We start from the raw sequence: 14,335 nt of genomic DNA on the forward strand, positions 1-14,335 counted from the left end.
CATACACTATTACCTTTTGTTTCAATTTGAATTGCGACAAAATGATGTGTGTTCTAAAATATCTGGTTCTCATGAGAAAGATTTGTGATTATTCAAGTTCATTTTTATAATTTTTAAGGAAGCTGATTTGAATTTAACATAAAATGCATAGAGCTAATACTACAATGTTTAGGCAATTGAAGTTCTTTCTTAATAACTGACAATCCCCAGTAAAAACTGACATGATAGAATAGACCCGAGGGGCCAAATGGCAACCTTTGTCACCAAGATTCTATGTCGGAAGGTGGTCCTCGAGAATTACTCCATATGCAAGTTGGCAGATGAAGGGCTCAATCTTACTACAGAAAATACACCACAGTAATGCTGAAACTTAACAGAATCTGTCTGAAGTGCATTGTCTGATCTTATATTCATTTGTTAAATATCAACGAGTGCCCTCTTCCATTACGTGGCTCTCTAACAGCCTTGCTGCTCCACTATTCCCCACAAAGAACAGCTTGGAATTAAGAAAGTATCTGCGAGTCAAATAAATGAATTATACATCAACTAATGCACTGTACACCTGTGAAATTTGATCAAAAGGGTATTGCTAACTGAGCTAAGGATTATAAAATGGTCACTGTCGACATTTCAGTTCCACTTGTAACCACGGTTTTCAAATTATAGTAAGACATAATTGAACCCAAAGCAGTCAGTGTTACAAAATTGTAATAAAAAAGTGGAACAAAAGATCAATCATCTCAACAATATGAGTTCTTCATGGAGAAAAAGTAATGATGAGCTAGAGTTTATTTTGCCTCAATGCGTATCCCTTGTGGACTGATGCATAACAATACTAAAGTAGGTATTGAAATCAACTCCAAGCACTGGATTGGAAAATTGATTTGAACAGGAAATCTCAATGGTCATTAATGTGGAGTTTAATTATCAAAGAAAAACACTTAAAATTATTAAAATCTATTGTGATACAAGGCAAGATTAACATTCAAACGTGTTAACAATTGTAATTATACTATGAAAATAAAATTTAAATTTCTCTAATTAGATTGGAAGGATTAATGAAGCCATTGATTACACTGGAAACTGTGCAAAAATTGAAACCTTAAAATGATAAGTTTGAATCATTTTTAATTTGTCACATTTATAAATAAGGGTCCAGATTATAAATGATGTTTTGGCAACAACTATGTAAGATTCAAACCAACTGATGTTATTATGCATTTGTTTGTTACTACTTCTGATAAGTAGTTAATATAACAGTTGTGTGCTGTTGTATGCTTTACATCTTAAAATGCACACTGATACAGGCCCATGTAATCTGCAACAAATGGAAATAGTAAGTGGCATCGATGGAATGCAAGCTTGATAACTGACTGCTTTGTACTGTAAATATTCATGATAATTAAGATTATTCATGAGATGGAAAACCTCTAGCATGGGAAATATTGCACACACTTACCTTCTTCGATACAGCTTTTATTTAGATACTCTCAAGCGGTTACGTAAATGTAGCCAAATGTCGTTTGAAATCAAACTGCAGCATTTTCTTTAATCATGCCAGTAAATTTAAGATTAGAAGCACTTTTCTATTGCCACAGCAAACTAAGCTTACTGGCATGATGCAGTTACTAATTTGTTTCTAGAAGATGAGATTACAGGCACAACTGATTATGTGAACTGCACCAGAGGATACTACACCTCAAGTATCATTCTCATTCAATTTCCTCCTATGCAGCTGTGAGATTCAGAGATGGAAATGTCTGATGGAATTTTACAGCAATAAATCTAATGTCAGTCAAATATGCATGGAGTTAGCGAATACTTACATTGTCAAAAATTGATTATGATGACATCCAAAACAAAAAAATTAATAATGTTAATATGAATAATATACTTCAGACATAGTTAATTAAAATTCAGTGCAATTAAAAATCTAAAGCCTATGTGCAAACTAAAGTCTAAACCTAGGATGACAGAGAATGCATCAACAGCATTGGGACGTACTCTGACTCAGAGAGATCCATGTCGGAGACGGCTGGTACCACATTCAGCACCGGAATGCATGCAGGCCTGATAGAAGTGCGACCCCGTTGGATAACCTCTTGCACATACCTGCAGTGTCATGGAGAATAATCCTAGGAATTAGAATGCTCTACTCCAGCTACCTGTCTGCTACCTCCTCTCTCATTAACAGCCAATGCTACACACTCAGTGCATGCTTTATCTGCTGCCTTACTCAGAGACAGCACTCAAGTTTCATTTTATATTATGGGATTATCTTCTTGTCTATATGATATTGTTTTAGGCTTAAGTCTTGATTTCAAAGTTTCTGCCTAGTCATCAAATGGGACACGTGAATGAGCAAGAAAACAGCAAAGAGGCAACTCATTAAGTGATTTCCATGGATTATTAACATTGTACACAGCAACATCATGTGTAATCTCTGGAAAACAATGAGTTAATTCTAGGTATGCCCTGATAAGACATATACCCCCACAGATCTATTACAAGTTAGAATTTTAATTTGATACAGAATCAAACACTCTTAAAATACTATGTGCAATGCATATGATTGCCAATAATTAAGCATTTTTTGGCCACATGATCCAGTAATAAGTATTAACTTATTACAATATATACTTTATTGAAATGAAATGGGTTATTTCTTTCTAAATGCTGCAATAATTTACTTAAACCTGCACCTGATCAAAATTATAGAAATTAATAAAATAATTTATTTTCATTTCTAATTTAGGTTTTGATAAAACATATCTGCAAATGTGTCATTTAATGTATATATTACAAGTTATTGCACTGCACAATAAGTTGCTACTGTGTTGTTTTAAGGATTATTTGTAATTTCAAAGCTTAAGTAGCTTCTAAGAACCTTTCTCATCAGCCTCATCATACCAACAGAATGTGGATTGCCATTAACTAGTGAAAACACATACTAAAAAGGGTTGGTTGCAAGGAAACAGTTTAGAATTATACACACGAATCCAGAAGAATTGACCTGTTTGATCTGACTGCATTTGAGGCAGTTTAAATATTTTGGTAGATCATCACATTTAAAAAGTATGTTCTCTGACAACCTGTGACAACATAATTGACACATATTACAACTGAAACTGGGTGCAATGGTGCACAGTGCAAAACCAAAATTAGCCACATTTTATTTCACCATTGACTATTTACAAATGGCAAGAGTTCCAAAGCTCTGAAACCCATATCCTGAGAAATCCTCAGTGCAAACGTTATACTAATTTAGAATTTGATGATGATTTAGGAAGCGTATTTTCCACATGGCAAAAAATAAACTGCCCTGCAAAAGCCAGGCTCTTCCTAAAAAGGGAAACGATATTGGGAATCTGTGATTTGATTCAATGCGAGCTACTCGCATCTGACAGTCCTAACAACAGTGGAAATAATAAACTTTCAAAATTAAGAGGAAATTAATTTGCTAAAGTAAAAATGTTTTTTCCTACATGCAGCACGTGATACTGAACTTTTCAGCACCCGAATCTAAGCAAATATAGTCAGATCAGATTTAAAACCTTTGACAAAGCAAAAGTGGAATGTAATTAATTCTCCTCACCTTTGCTTGGACTGTAGCTTGCCACTCTTCTTTTCCTCTTCTTCGAGCCGTCTGCGTGCTTCTTCCAGTTGAGTCAGAGGGTTCGGTGCTGGATTGGGTGGCATGGTTGGATCCTGAATGAATGGGTGTGACGGTTGGACAGGATTTCGCAGTTGTGCACTGACCCATGGGTGAACAGCTCCTGGCCTTTCAATTGAACTTGGTCTAGTATCATGACTAGGTTGTTTCTTAGCCCCGATCAAACTGTACCAAAAAAAAAGAGGAATATGTGTAATTAATTTAGCTTTGCAAAAATCAGAACATACACAGTAGAATGAGGAATTTTGGTTCATATTGAGTTATTTCATCATAATCTCTGGGATTTTTAAACTTGAAAAATGTGACATACTTGTAAGTCATAGTAATTGTTAGCTCTGTCACAATTAGGAGAAAAAAAATCACTTTTGGGGATTTCTTTCTCTTTGAGGACAGTGAGAAAAAATACAAACGTTGAAAAGGATTCACATGCAAGATTAAAATATTAAGTAATACATAATATTATGATTTCAAATATATAGAAAAAGCATACAGAAGAGCAGCAGCATTTGGTCAAACATAAAAATGTTCTCTTACTTATGTGGAGCCTTTTTGTGCCTGTGAATTTCCTTCTCTCCTTCAATTATCCATTGCATAATCTTCTGATTCCGCTCCATGTCCTCCGGAGGAGCAGGGGTTTCATAACTCACAGCGTCTGCCTTTCCTGGTTCAGTCTTTTTAGTATTTCGTCTCGACAGTGTGTTGACTTTACCACTGCACCACAATATTCAAATTAATCAGTATTTTAGAAGTTTCAATGGTAGTACAACTGCTCAGTTTAGAACATTTAAAAGAAAACATCAAGTACTTGTCTACACAAATAATAACAACAGCCACTTAATTGCGTTTTGGCATGAATTCAGATGATCTTTGACAACAAAAATTTATTGACCATATCTATAAAACCATGTTCACTGCACTGAGTAGTCCAATGGTTTAAGACACTGGTGCTTCACTTTGGGCTGTGGTTTCACCATGGAAGGAACTGGTAACAGAAGACTGAATAGATTCAATCCAATAGCAAATGTCAGTCTTACTTCCGTGGTGGGCAAATTATTGGAGAGGATTTTGAGAGATAATCATAAATACTATTTGGAAAAGCATAGTTTGATTAGAAGTAGTCAGAATGGCTTTGTGAGGGGCAGGTCATGCCTCACAAGCCTTACTGAATTCTTTGAGGATGTGACAAAACACATTGATGAAGGTAGAGCAGTGGATGTGGCATATATGGATTTTAGCAAGGCATTTGATATGGTTCCCCAGGGTAGGCTCATTCAGAAAGTAAGGACACATAGGATTCAGGGAAATTTGGCCATCTGGATACAGAATTGGCTGTCCAATAGAAGACAGAGGGTGGTAGTAGATGCCAAGTATTCAGCCTGGCTCGATGACCAGTGGTATTCTGCAGGGATCTGTTCTGGGACCTCTGCTCTTTGTGATCATTATAAATGACTTGGATGAGGAAGTGGAAGGGTGGGGTAGTAAGTTTGCTGATGACACAAAGGTTGTTAGAGTTGTGGATAGTATGGAGGGCTATTGTAGTTTGCGACGGGACATTGACAGGATGCAGAGCTGGGCAAAGAAGTGGCAGATGGAATTCAACCCGGAAAAGTGAGAAGTGATTCATTTTGGAAGGTTGAATTTAAATGCAGGATACAGGGTTAATGGCAGGATTCTTAGCAGTGTGGACGAACAGAGGGATCTTGGGGTCCACGTCCATAGATCCCTCAAAGTTGCTACCCAAGTTGATAGGGTTGTAAAGAAGATGAAAGTATGGTGTGTTGGCTTTCATTGGCAAGGGGAATGGAGTTCAAGAGCCGCGAGATTATGCTGCAGCTCTATAAAACCCTGGTTAGACCACACTTGGAATATTGTGTTCAGGTCTGGTCGCCTCATTAGAGGAAGGATGTGGAAGCTTTAGAGGGGGTGCAAAGGAGATTTAGCAGGATGCTGCCTGGACTGGAGGGCAGGTCTTATGAGGAAAGGATGAGGGAGCCAGGGCTTTTCTCATTGGGGCGAAGAGGATGAGAGGTGACTTGATAGAGGTGTACAAGATGATGTGAGGCATAGAATGGATAGCTAGAGAGACTTTTTCCCAGAGCATAAATGACTATCACGAGGGGGCATAATTTTAAGGTGACTGGAGGAAGGTATAGGGGAGATGTCAGAGGTAGGTTCTTTGCACAGAGAGTGGTGGGTGCATGGAATGCACTGCTGGCTGTGGTAGTAGAATCAGATACATTAGGGACATTTAAGTGACTCTGGGATAGGCACATGGATGATAATAAAATGAAGGGTATGCAGGGTAATTTGATCTTAGAGTAAGATAATAGGTTGGCACAACATCGTGGTCTAAAGGGCCTGTACTGGTATACGTACTATGTTCAAACACCATCCCTAATTTATCACTAATTGGCACTTACCATTAGAGGCACAGAAGTAGGTGATGGACAGATGAACAGAGGCTGGGATGTGGCCAAGGGAAGAATATAAACGACGTCATACTTGTGAAGGTAATAGGTTTGGCTGTAGGACCTTTACTGTGTTTTAACTGGCTTGAGAGTGCTTATAACAAATATAATTAGAAATTGGCAGATTCCACTACTGTAACAACCTTCATTGGATTTTTTTTTTGTTGCTCATCGATGTCAAATATTCATAGAATTAGAACGCTCAATTATAGTACAATGCTTACATTTTAAATTTTTAAAAAAATGACCTGGGTAAACTGGTGACTTTGACAAGTTAAATTAATTCCCTCCCTTTGTTACTGACAGAATGAAATTAAGATAGGTGCCTTATATTTGAACTGCTCCAATTCCCCCTCTCTTCTGATTAATTCCAATCCTGTTCAACACTGCCATCAACACCTCCTCAAAAATATCTTTGGAGAATACAGGGAGGGGCAGCAATTAAGAAGCACAACGTGACCAAAGTTCTTGAATTTGTCAGTGTTCCTTATGTGACAGGTATAGAATTCCTTTTGACAAAATCAAGCTGGCTTATTACTCCCTTCTTCAGGGTGTCCAAATTGTCAACCTGTTGCATTTATCCAAATTGATTAAGTCGCTGATCAATTTAAGATGTGTACTTCATACAATTCTGGTTGACCTGCTATTGGAAAGATGTTATTAAACTGGAAAGGACACAAAAAAGATTTACAAAAATTTTACCAAGACTGGAGGATTTGAGTTATAAGGAGGGGCTGGATAAGCTGAGACTTTTTCCCTGGAGCGTAGGAGGCTGAGGGGTGACCTCAGAGGTTTATAAAATCATGAGGGGCATAGATAAGGTAAATAGACACTGTCTTTTCTCCAGGATAGAGGAGTCCAAAACAAGATGGCATAGGTTTAAAGTGAGAGGGGAAAGATTTAAAATTACCGGAAGGGCAACATTTTCACACAGAGGGCGGTTCATATGTGCAATGAGCTGTCAGAGGAAGTGGCAGAGGCGGATACAATTACATTCATTTGATAGACATTTGGCCACATACATGGATAGGAAAGGTTTACAGGGATATGGGCCAAATGCAGGCAAAGAGGACCAGTTCAGTTTTCAGAAATCTGGTCGCATGGACAAGTTGGGCCAAAGAGCTCGTTTCTGTGCCGTAAGACTCTGACTCTAAGTGACGATGGATTTGAATGAAACACTGGTGTAGCCTTGCCTTAACGTGTAAAATTCTTGTTGTTACTACACAATGGCATTAGAAAGGGGACAACAAAAGGTAATCAAATTAACACCTTAAATTATATACCCAAGGCATGACAAAAGGCCATGAACTGAAATTTTTACACTAGGGAAAAAGAGAATCTGGAAATATGACTGAAATGTTAAAGGTAGAAATAAATTGAACATCTGAAAGTTTGCAGTTACATTACATTTTACAACATTCAAGCTAACATGAAAAGGTGAACTAGCGATTTAGATTTATTCTAAACTGACTGTATTTATATATCGAATAGACCAGCTGGACAGACACATACAATTAGCAAATACAAGGAGGAACTAGATAGATGTTAGCAGAGGTAAAGATTGACAGGCCAGATGGATTCCATTGGTCTCTTTATGTACATTCCTAAGTTCCTAAAGAGCATGAAATTTTCTTGACATCAGTTTAGTAAGAAAGTATTAACAGATGTATGAAAATGTGACGCCAACTCTAGTAATCACCGTGAAATGAGAGAGACCAGGAGAAAACAGGGTTAAAATTCAGTAAAAACATTTCTCGGTTTCTCTTCAAAGACATTGTGAAATAAATTCTACCAGAGAATGCTTGAATTTCAAGCTCCGATTTATCAAAATCATTTACAACCAGAACTTATGTCCTCTTCCCCACCCCCATGACCATCCCTTCTGCTCTGTTATGAAAAATATTCAGAGTCTTTCATATTTTCATGACATTCCAAAGCACCTCACAATCAGTAAATTATTTTTGAAGTTCAGTCACATTATGGGGAACATGGCATCAAATATTTCATCAGTAAATTAATAAATGATCAGATAATCTTCTTCTGGTGACACTGGCTGAGGGAGCAATATTGGCCAGGTCACTGAGACGTCACACTTCCTCAAATAGCACAAGATCTCTAATATTCGAACAGGCAGGCAAACAGGACCTCATCTGAAAGTTACCATGGTAATAATGTTCGATCACTCCATCACATTCTAATACATATATTCTAAAAGGGAATTCGACAATTTATAAGAGCTAGGAACTGAAGTTGGCAACTCAACCACTCGAGACTGCTCCACCGTTTGATATATTCATGGCCTCAACTCCACTTTCCTGTTTGGTCCCAATAACCCATCAACCCATTACCAAGTAAAAATCTCCCCTTCTCCCCCTCAAATTTATACTCTGGGGTAGTGAATTCCACAGATTTATGTCCCTTTGAGAGAAATAATTTCTCATCTGTTTTAAATCTGCTACTCCTTATCCTAAAACTATGACCTCTTAGTCTAGATCACTCTACATGAGGAAATGTTCTTTTGTCATCTACCGTGTCAATCTCTTTTAGCATCTCAAATACCTCCAATTAGATCTCCTCTCATTCTTTTAAACACCAGAGAGTATAGGCCTAATCTCCTCTTAAGACAAATCCCTCATCTCTGAAATCAATCTAAACGAACCTCCTCTGAATTGCCTCCAATACAACTATACAAGTTTAGCAATACAAGTAAGGGGACCAAAGTTGTAATGGAATACTCCAGGTACAGTCTGTACAGTCTGTATAGTTGTATATTTGCAGCAATACTTCTCTCCTTTCATACCCTACTCTTATCAATAAATACCACAGTTCCATTTGCGTTCCTTATTACCTCCTGTGCCTGCATACTAGTTGTCTGGTGATTCATGCATGAAGACACCTATATCTCCCTTTGCACTGAAGCACTCTGAAGTTTCACTCCATTTCAATTATAAGTTGCCTTTCTATTCCTCTAAAATGGATAACCTCATACTTATCCATCTTAAACTTCATCTGTAAAGTTTAGGCCCATTTACCTAATGTATCCACATCCATTTTAAAATTTTTTATTTCCTCATTGCAACTTACTTTCCCACCTACTTTCGTGTCATCTGCAAACCTGGCTACAGTACTTTCTATCCCTGCATCAAAGGCATTAATATGAATTATAAATAGTTGGGGCCCGGGGCCCGAGGCCCAAACCCTGTGACATCCCTGTAGTTGCATCTTTCCAACCAGAAAAAGACCCATTTTCAGTTGGTTAGCAAATCCTCTATCCAAGCTAATAAACTACCCCAATCCCACGTGATCTTACCTTGTGCATGAACTTTTTGTGCAACACCTTAGCAAATGCCTTCTGATATCCAAATATACTACATCTACAGTATCGCCATTATCCAAATGGCTTGATACATCTTCAAACAACCATAGCAAATTGGTCAAACATGATTTAGCCCTCATAAAACCATGTTGACTTTGATGGATAGTATTTTAGCTTACCAAGTGTCCTGTTATTACTGTCTTAAAAATGGATTCTAATAATTCCTCAACATGTGTGAAACTAACTAGTCTGTAGTTTCCTACTTTCTGTCTCCCTCTCTTGATTAAAGGTGTTATATTAGCATTTTTCCAAACCACTGGAACCTATCCCACATCCAGGCAATTTTGGAATATTACAACCAATTGATCCACAATCTCCACTGCCACTTCCTTTAAGAACCTAGGCCGTAGACCATCAGATCCTGGGGATTTGTCTGCCATCAATTGCAATAATTTGCTCATGACTTTTTCCCTTGTGACGATATTTATTGAATGTTCCGCTATAACCTCTGCATTACCTGTTACTATTGGCATGGTACTAGAGTCCTCCACTGTGAAAACTGAAGAAAAATGACTCTGCTAAATCTCCAGTCTCATCTTCTGAGGGACCAACATCTACAATAGCCACTTTAGTTTTGTTGTAAAATCTCATACCTGTTTTACAGTTTACTTATTCTGTATATCTCACAGATATGACCATTCTCCTGTGCAATTCCCAAGTTAATAGTAAGGCCTAAATGCTGGACATGGAATTTCCTACTCAAGTCCCAAAACTCAGCTTTGAGCTTTTAAAAAAAATCCAGGAGAGGTGTCATTGTTTCTCTGGAAGTGCTTGCATGTTCAATTCTGAAGCTGTAGTGACTGCTAATATTTGGAACATGGCCAGAGATTGCCACACAAGGAAAGAAAGAAAATTAATTTCATCAATCCTAATTTTGAACATTTTTCTAGCCCTAAATTAGGATACTGAATCTCATTGCTTTTGGTTTAATTTGAAGTAATGTTTTGTTTAATCTTTTCGCTATCTTGCGATACTTATGAGATTTTCTGCTCAATCTTCTTTTAAGGGAAAATAAACTCAAATGTATTAATTCAATCTAATGATATTAGGGATTAGTGCTGCATTGGATTGGTTTAGTGATTTCTGAAAAAAATTCTCCAGATTCATTGCTCTGTTGTATTTTGGCAATCTGACTGAGACCATATTCTCTATCCAAACATGGCTACTGTACCTCATAATGTAACAAGTTCTGATTTTCAGTTATTTTTAATATGTACAGTAATTTGGTATTGCTGCTTCAGTGACCATATACATTGAACAAGGTTACAAAATTCATGATCTCTTCACAATCTGAACCTTAATATTTTAATAAATCTATATTAAATCCTTGGATGCAGGGATAGAATGTATTATAGCCACATTTGCAGATGACACTAAATCGGGTGGGAAAGTAAGCTGCAATGAGGAAATAAGAAATTTAAAAATGGATATGCATAGATTAGGTAAATGGGCAAAAATTTTGTAGATGAAGTTGACGTTGTCCAATTGTTCTTCCTATGTGCAACACCTTGCACTTGTCTGTATTAAATTTTACTTGTCACCATTAAGAAAACTCACACCATACAGTACCCAGCATGTCACTCTAACCTGAAGTCACGAAGAATGCACCCACTGTTTCAGGCAAAGCCTTGATTTATTTCCAGACCTCTAACATGCATCATTTTGGAGTCACTGTGAATCCAAATATATTGCAATTGTTCTGTACCACACTTCCTCCCTGACACCAAGGACAACAGTCACTAATTCTATTGCACCATCCATTCTTTGTGAAAATTGCTTGTCACTCCACAAATCATAAATGAAAGAGACAACTCCAAAATTTCTCCCCTTAAACATAAGTCCCTTGTGCATCAATAATCTCTCAAAGGTAAAGTCGCCATAGTCCTAGAGGACCACAGGGCTGCTCTTTCATCAGAGAGATGATTGGAGGTCATTTAACCTGAGAGTTACCACGCTTGAGACGATTGAAAAGGAGGGTCCTTCATGCTAACTTCAGCCAACGCAGGAGATGAAGCCATGCTGCTGTATCATTCTGCATCACAAAACATTTGTCTACCCAACTGAGCTAACCGACCCCCTCCAATAACCTATGTACTCAACTGGAACAACACTGTGATAATTACATTAACCTTTTGTACAAAACCCAACCCCCAAGCACTGCCTCTTCTGGCTGTCCATCACTTGCCAAGTGTTCGCCTAACAGAGCTCTGATCCGTCCTGTTTACTTTGCTAACTTCATTGATCATTTGATCATCTTCAAACTTCTCCATTAACATGCCTCTCTCCTAGATCCAGAGTATAAATACCAGTCCATGTTTGGTTTCTGGCCCATTTATAATCTACATGCAAGAATCTTGGAAGCATCTTATACACTAGGAAGGAGGATCAAGCTCTGCTTTAGTATCTTTGATTAACTGGAAATCTGTTGGCACATCTTCTAACTTCCCAACTAACAAAGACTTTGATGAGCCATAATTTCTTCCAACTTAAAGCTGGCAAGACCCACAACTGTAGTTTTAAACATTGTGTATCTAGGTTAGCGACATTTTCAGATTTCTAATTAGGTCAGGTCAGAAGGTACAGAAACTTGTTGTAATAATCAAGACTGAGTTTTCACGATGCATACTTCCACTAGGTATTACACATGTGCACTTCAACTAGGGTGACTGAATACTTATTAATAGCAAACGTCTTAGTTATATTTCCAAAGTCTCCCCTAATCAGTTTGAGATTAACCGTAGCATATCCACTTGAATCTCAATTAAGGTAATTGAACTCAACTCAGACCAGACACCAAACTTGGATCATCGACAAGGTTTCAAAGCAAGATTATATAATGTAATTACTTACTGAAGCATTATGTAAGCATTCAGGAGGAGTCATTATAACATTAGGAGCACAAAAACAATGGATTCACTTACCCATAATTCAAAGACTCCACTGAATTAGGTGCCATGCCCATGCTTTCAGAATAGTTTCTTGATTTTGTTGCATAGTGGTGTGAATCAGAATTCCAGAAGTTACTCTGGACTCTTTGTGTGGCTTCTGCTTCAATTTGTTCTTTTGGTTTCATCCCATTGTGATGGTGGATGTGGTAAACATGTTTGTGATGGTACATGTTTGGAGCCTCTACTTTCACACCAGTCTTGGACACATGTTTATGTCCTGAAGGTAGCACCGTTCCTATTAAACTTGTAGCCTTCCCACTGGATAAACCATCAGGAGATCGGGACTTTGGAGAGTGCCTTCCAGGTCCTGGAGACTGGCAACCTGGAGTCTTCATCACTCGCTGGACATGTTCATCAAGAATGGATTCTGGATTCTCTTCATGAGCATCACGCACTTGCAATCCGCCACAGCCCATCTCAGAATAACGAGAGTTAAAGTGGTGCATAGCCTGGGCAGGTGGCAGTTTGTGACTAACTACAGACGGACCTGATGAAACATCTGCATCCTCACCTTCCTCCTCCTACAAGAGAATCAAAGAAATATTTTAACTTTTAGTCTGTACTCAATATTGTTAAATGGTTGCTCCAACATTTAGATCCATCTTTTACAATTGACTCTACCTAAAATAATACAATACTACAGAACTGGTTTCAATCTCTCTTTTAGTCTTATTTGTTGTCATATTTTCAACTTTTGAGAACTTCTAACCATTCTAAGTAAATTAATTACTCAAAGTTGAAGTGGCAATATGATTATAGACCATTTTAAAAGTATTGCCAATATTTTACCCACTTGCTTATCATTATCTCTCTATAAACTGTTTGTACCCCTCCTACAACTTGCCTTTCAACCTATTTTTGTGTTGTTTGCAGATTTCACTACAGTACATTCATTTCCTTCCACCAAGTCATTAATATACATTGTAAACAGTTGTGGTCCCAGCACTGATCCTTGAGGAACCCCACTTATTACAAGTCGCCAACCTGAAACAAAACCCCTTATCTCCACTTGCTTTTTCATATCCATTAGCCAATTGTCTGTCCACGCCAATATTCTACGCCCAACACCATGGGTTCTTACCTTACCTCACAAAATCCTACCTTGTCAAGTGTGTTCTGGAAATCCAAATACAACACATCTACCAGCAGGCCTCTATCTATTCTGGTTGAGACTTCCCCGAAAATCTCTAATATATTAGTCAGACACAATTTCCCTTCTGTGAAGTCATTCTGACTCTGCTTGATTAGATTATGATTTTCCAAACATGCTGCTACTACTTCTTTAATAATTGATACCGACAGTTTTCCAACAATAGACGCTAGGCTAATCGGACTATTGTTACCTGCATCCGCCCCCTCCCTTTTGAATAGGAGTGTCACATTGGTAGTTTTTCAATCCTCTGGTATTCCTTCTGAATCCAAGGATTGTTGAAAAATTAGAACCAATACCTCCACGATCTCTGCAGCTACTTCTTTTAAGATCCTAGAATGCCAGCCACTAGGACCATCTGTCTTATCTGCCTTTAGCCCCATTTGTTTGTCTAATATCACTTTTCCAGTGATGGTGATAGTAATTAATTCCTCTTGTATTATTTAGTGTTGTAGATGTTCAAAGTATCTTTCACTGTAAAGACTGATGCAAAATATCTGTTTAACTTCTCTGCCATTTTCTTCTTTCCCATAACTATCTCCCCAGAGGGATCTATGTTCACTTTGACCTCTCTTCTTTTTAAAAGTGGTAATATGACTATAGCCTATTTTAAAGGTACAAAACAAATTTAAACAAAACACCATACAAATAAATCGTTAAGCCATAATCTAAAAATACGTTAAGTCCAACTAAATCATATTCTCTTTGAGTTTGTTTTAA

The 14,335-nt window shown here is 37.6% G+C and overlaps 1 protein-coding gene across 3 annotated transcripts in view; it reads right to left on the reverse strand.

Moving 5' to 3' along the window:
- Positions 1–14,335, reverse strand: part of axin1 (axin 1) — a 115,456-nt gene that overhangs the window by 10,253 nt on the left and 90,868 nt on the right. For 2 of the 3 annotated variants that reach the window (XM_048609546.1, XM_048609545.1), the window contains 4 exons: positions 12,439–12,986; positions 4,208–4,384; positions 3,596–3,838; positions 2,005–2,112 (listed from right to left, as the gene is read on the reverse strand). In XM_048609546.1, coding sequence (XP_048465503.1) covers positions 2,005–2,112; positions 3,596–3,838; positions 4,208–4,384; positions 12,439–12,986 — 1,076 coding nt within the window. The remainder of the gene's footprint in view (positions 1–2,004; positions 2,113–3,595; positions 3,839–4,207; positions 4,385–12,438; positions 12,987–14,335) is intronic. The other variant, XM_048609547.1, reaches the window with a different exon arrangement.

Source organism: Rhincodon typus, chromosome 21, assembly GCF_021869965.1.
Source record: "Rhincodon typus isolate 14 chromosome 21, sRhiTyp1.1, whole genome shotgun sequence".
Taxonomy (NCBI): Eukaryota; Metazoa; Chordata; class Chondrichthyes; order Orectolobiformes; family Rhincodontidae; genus Rhincodon; species Rhincodon typus.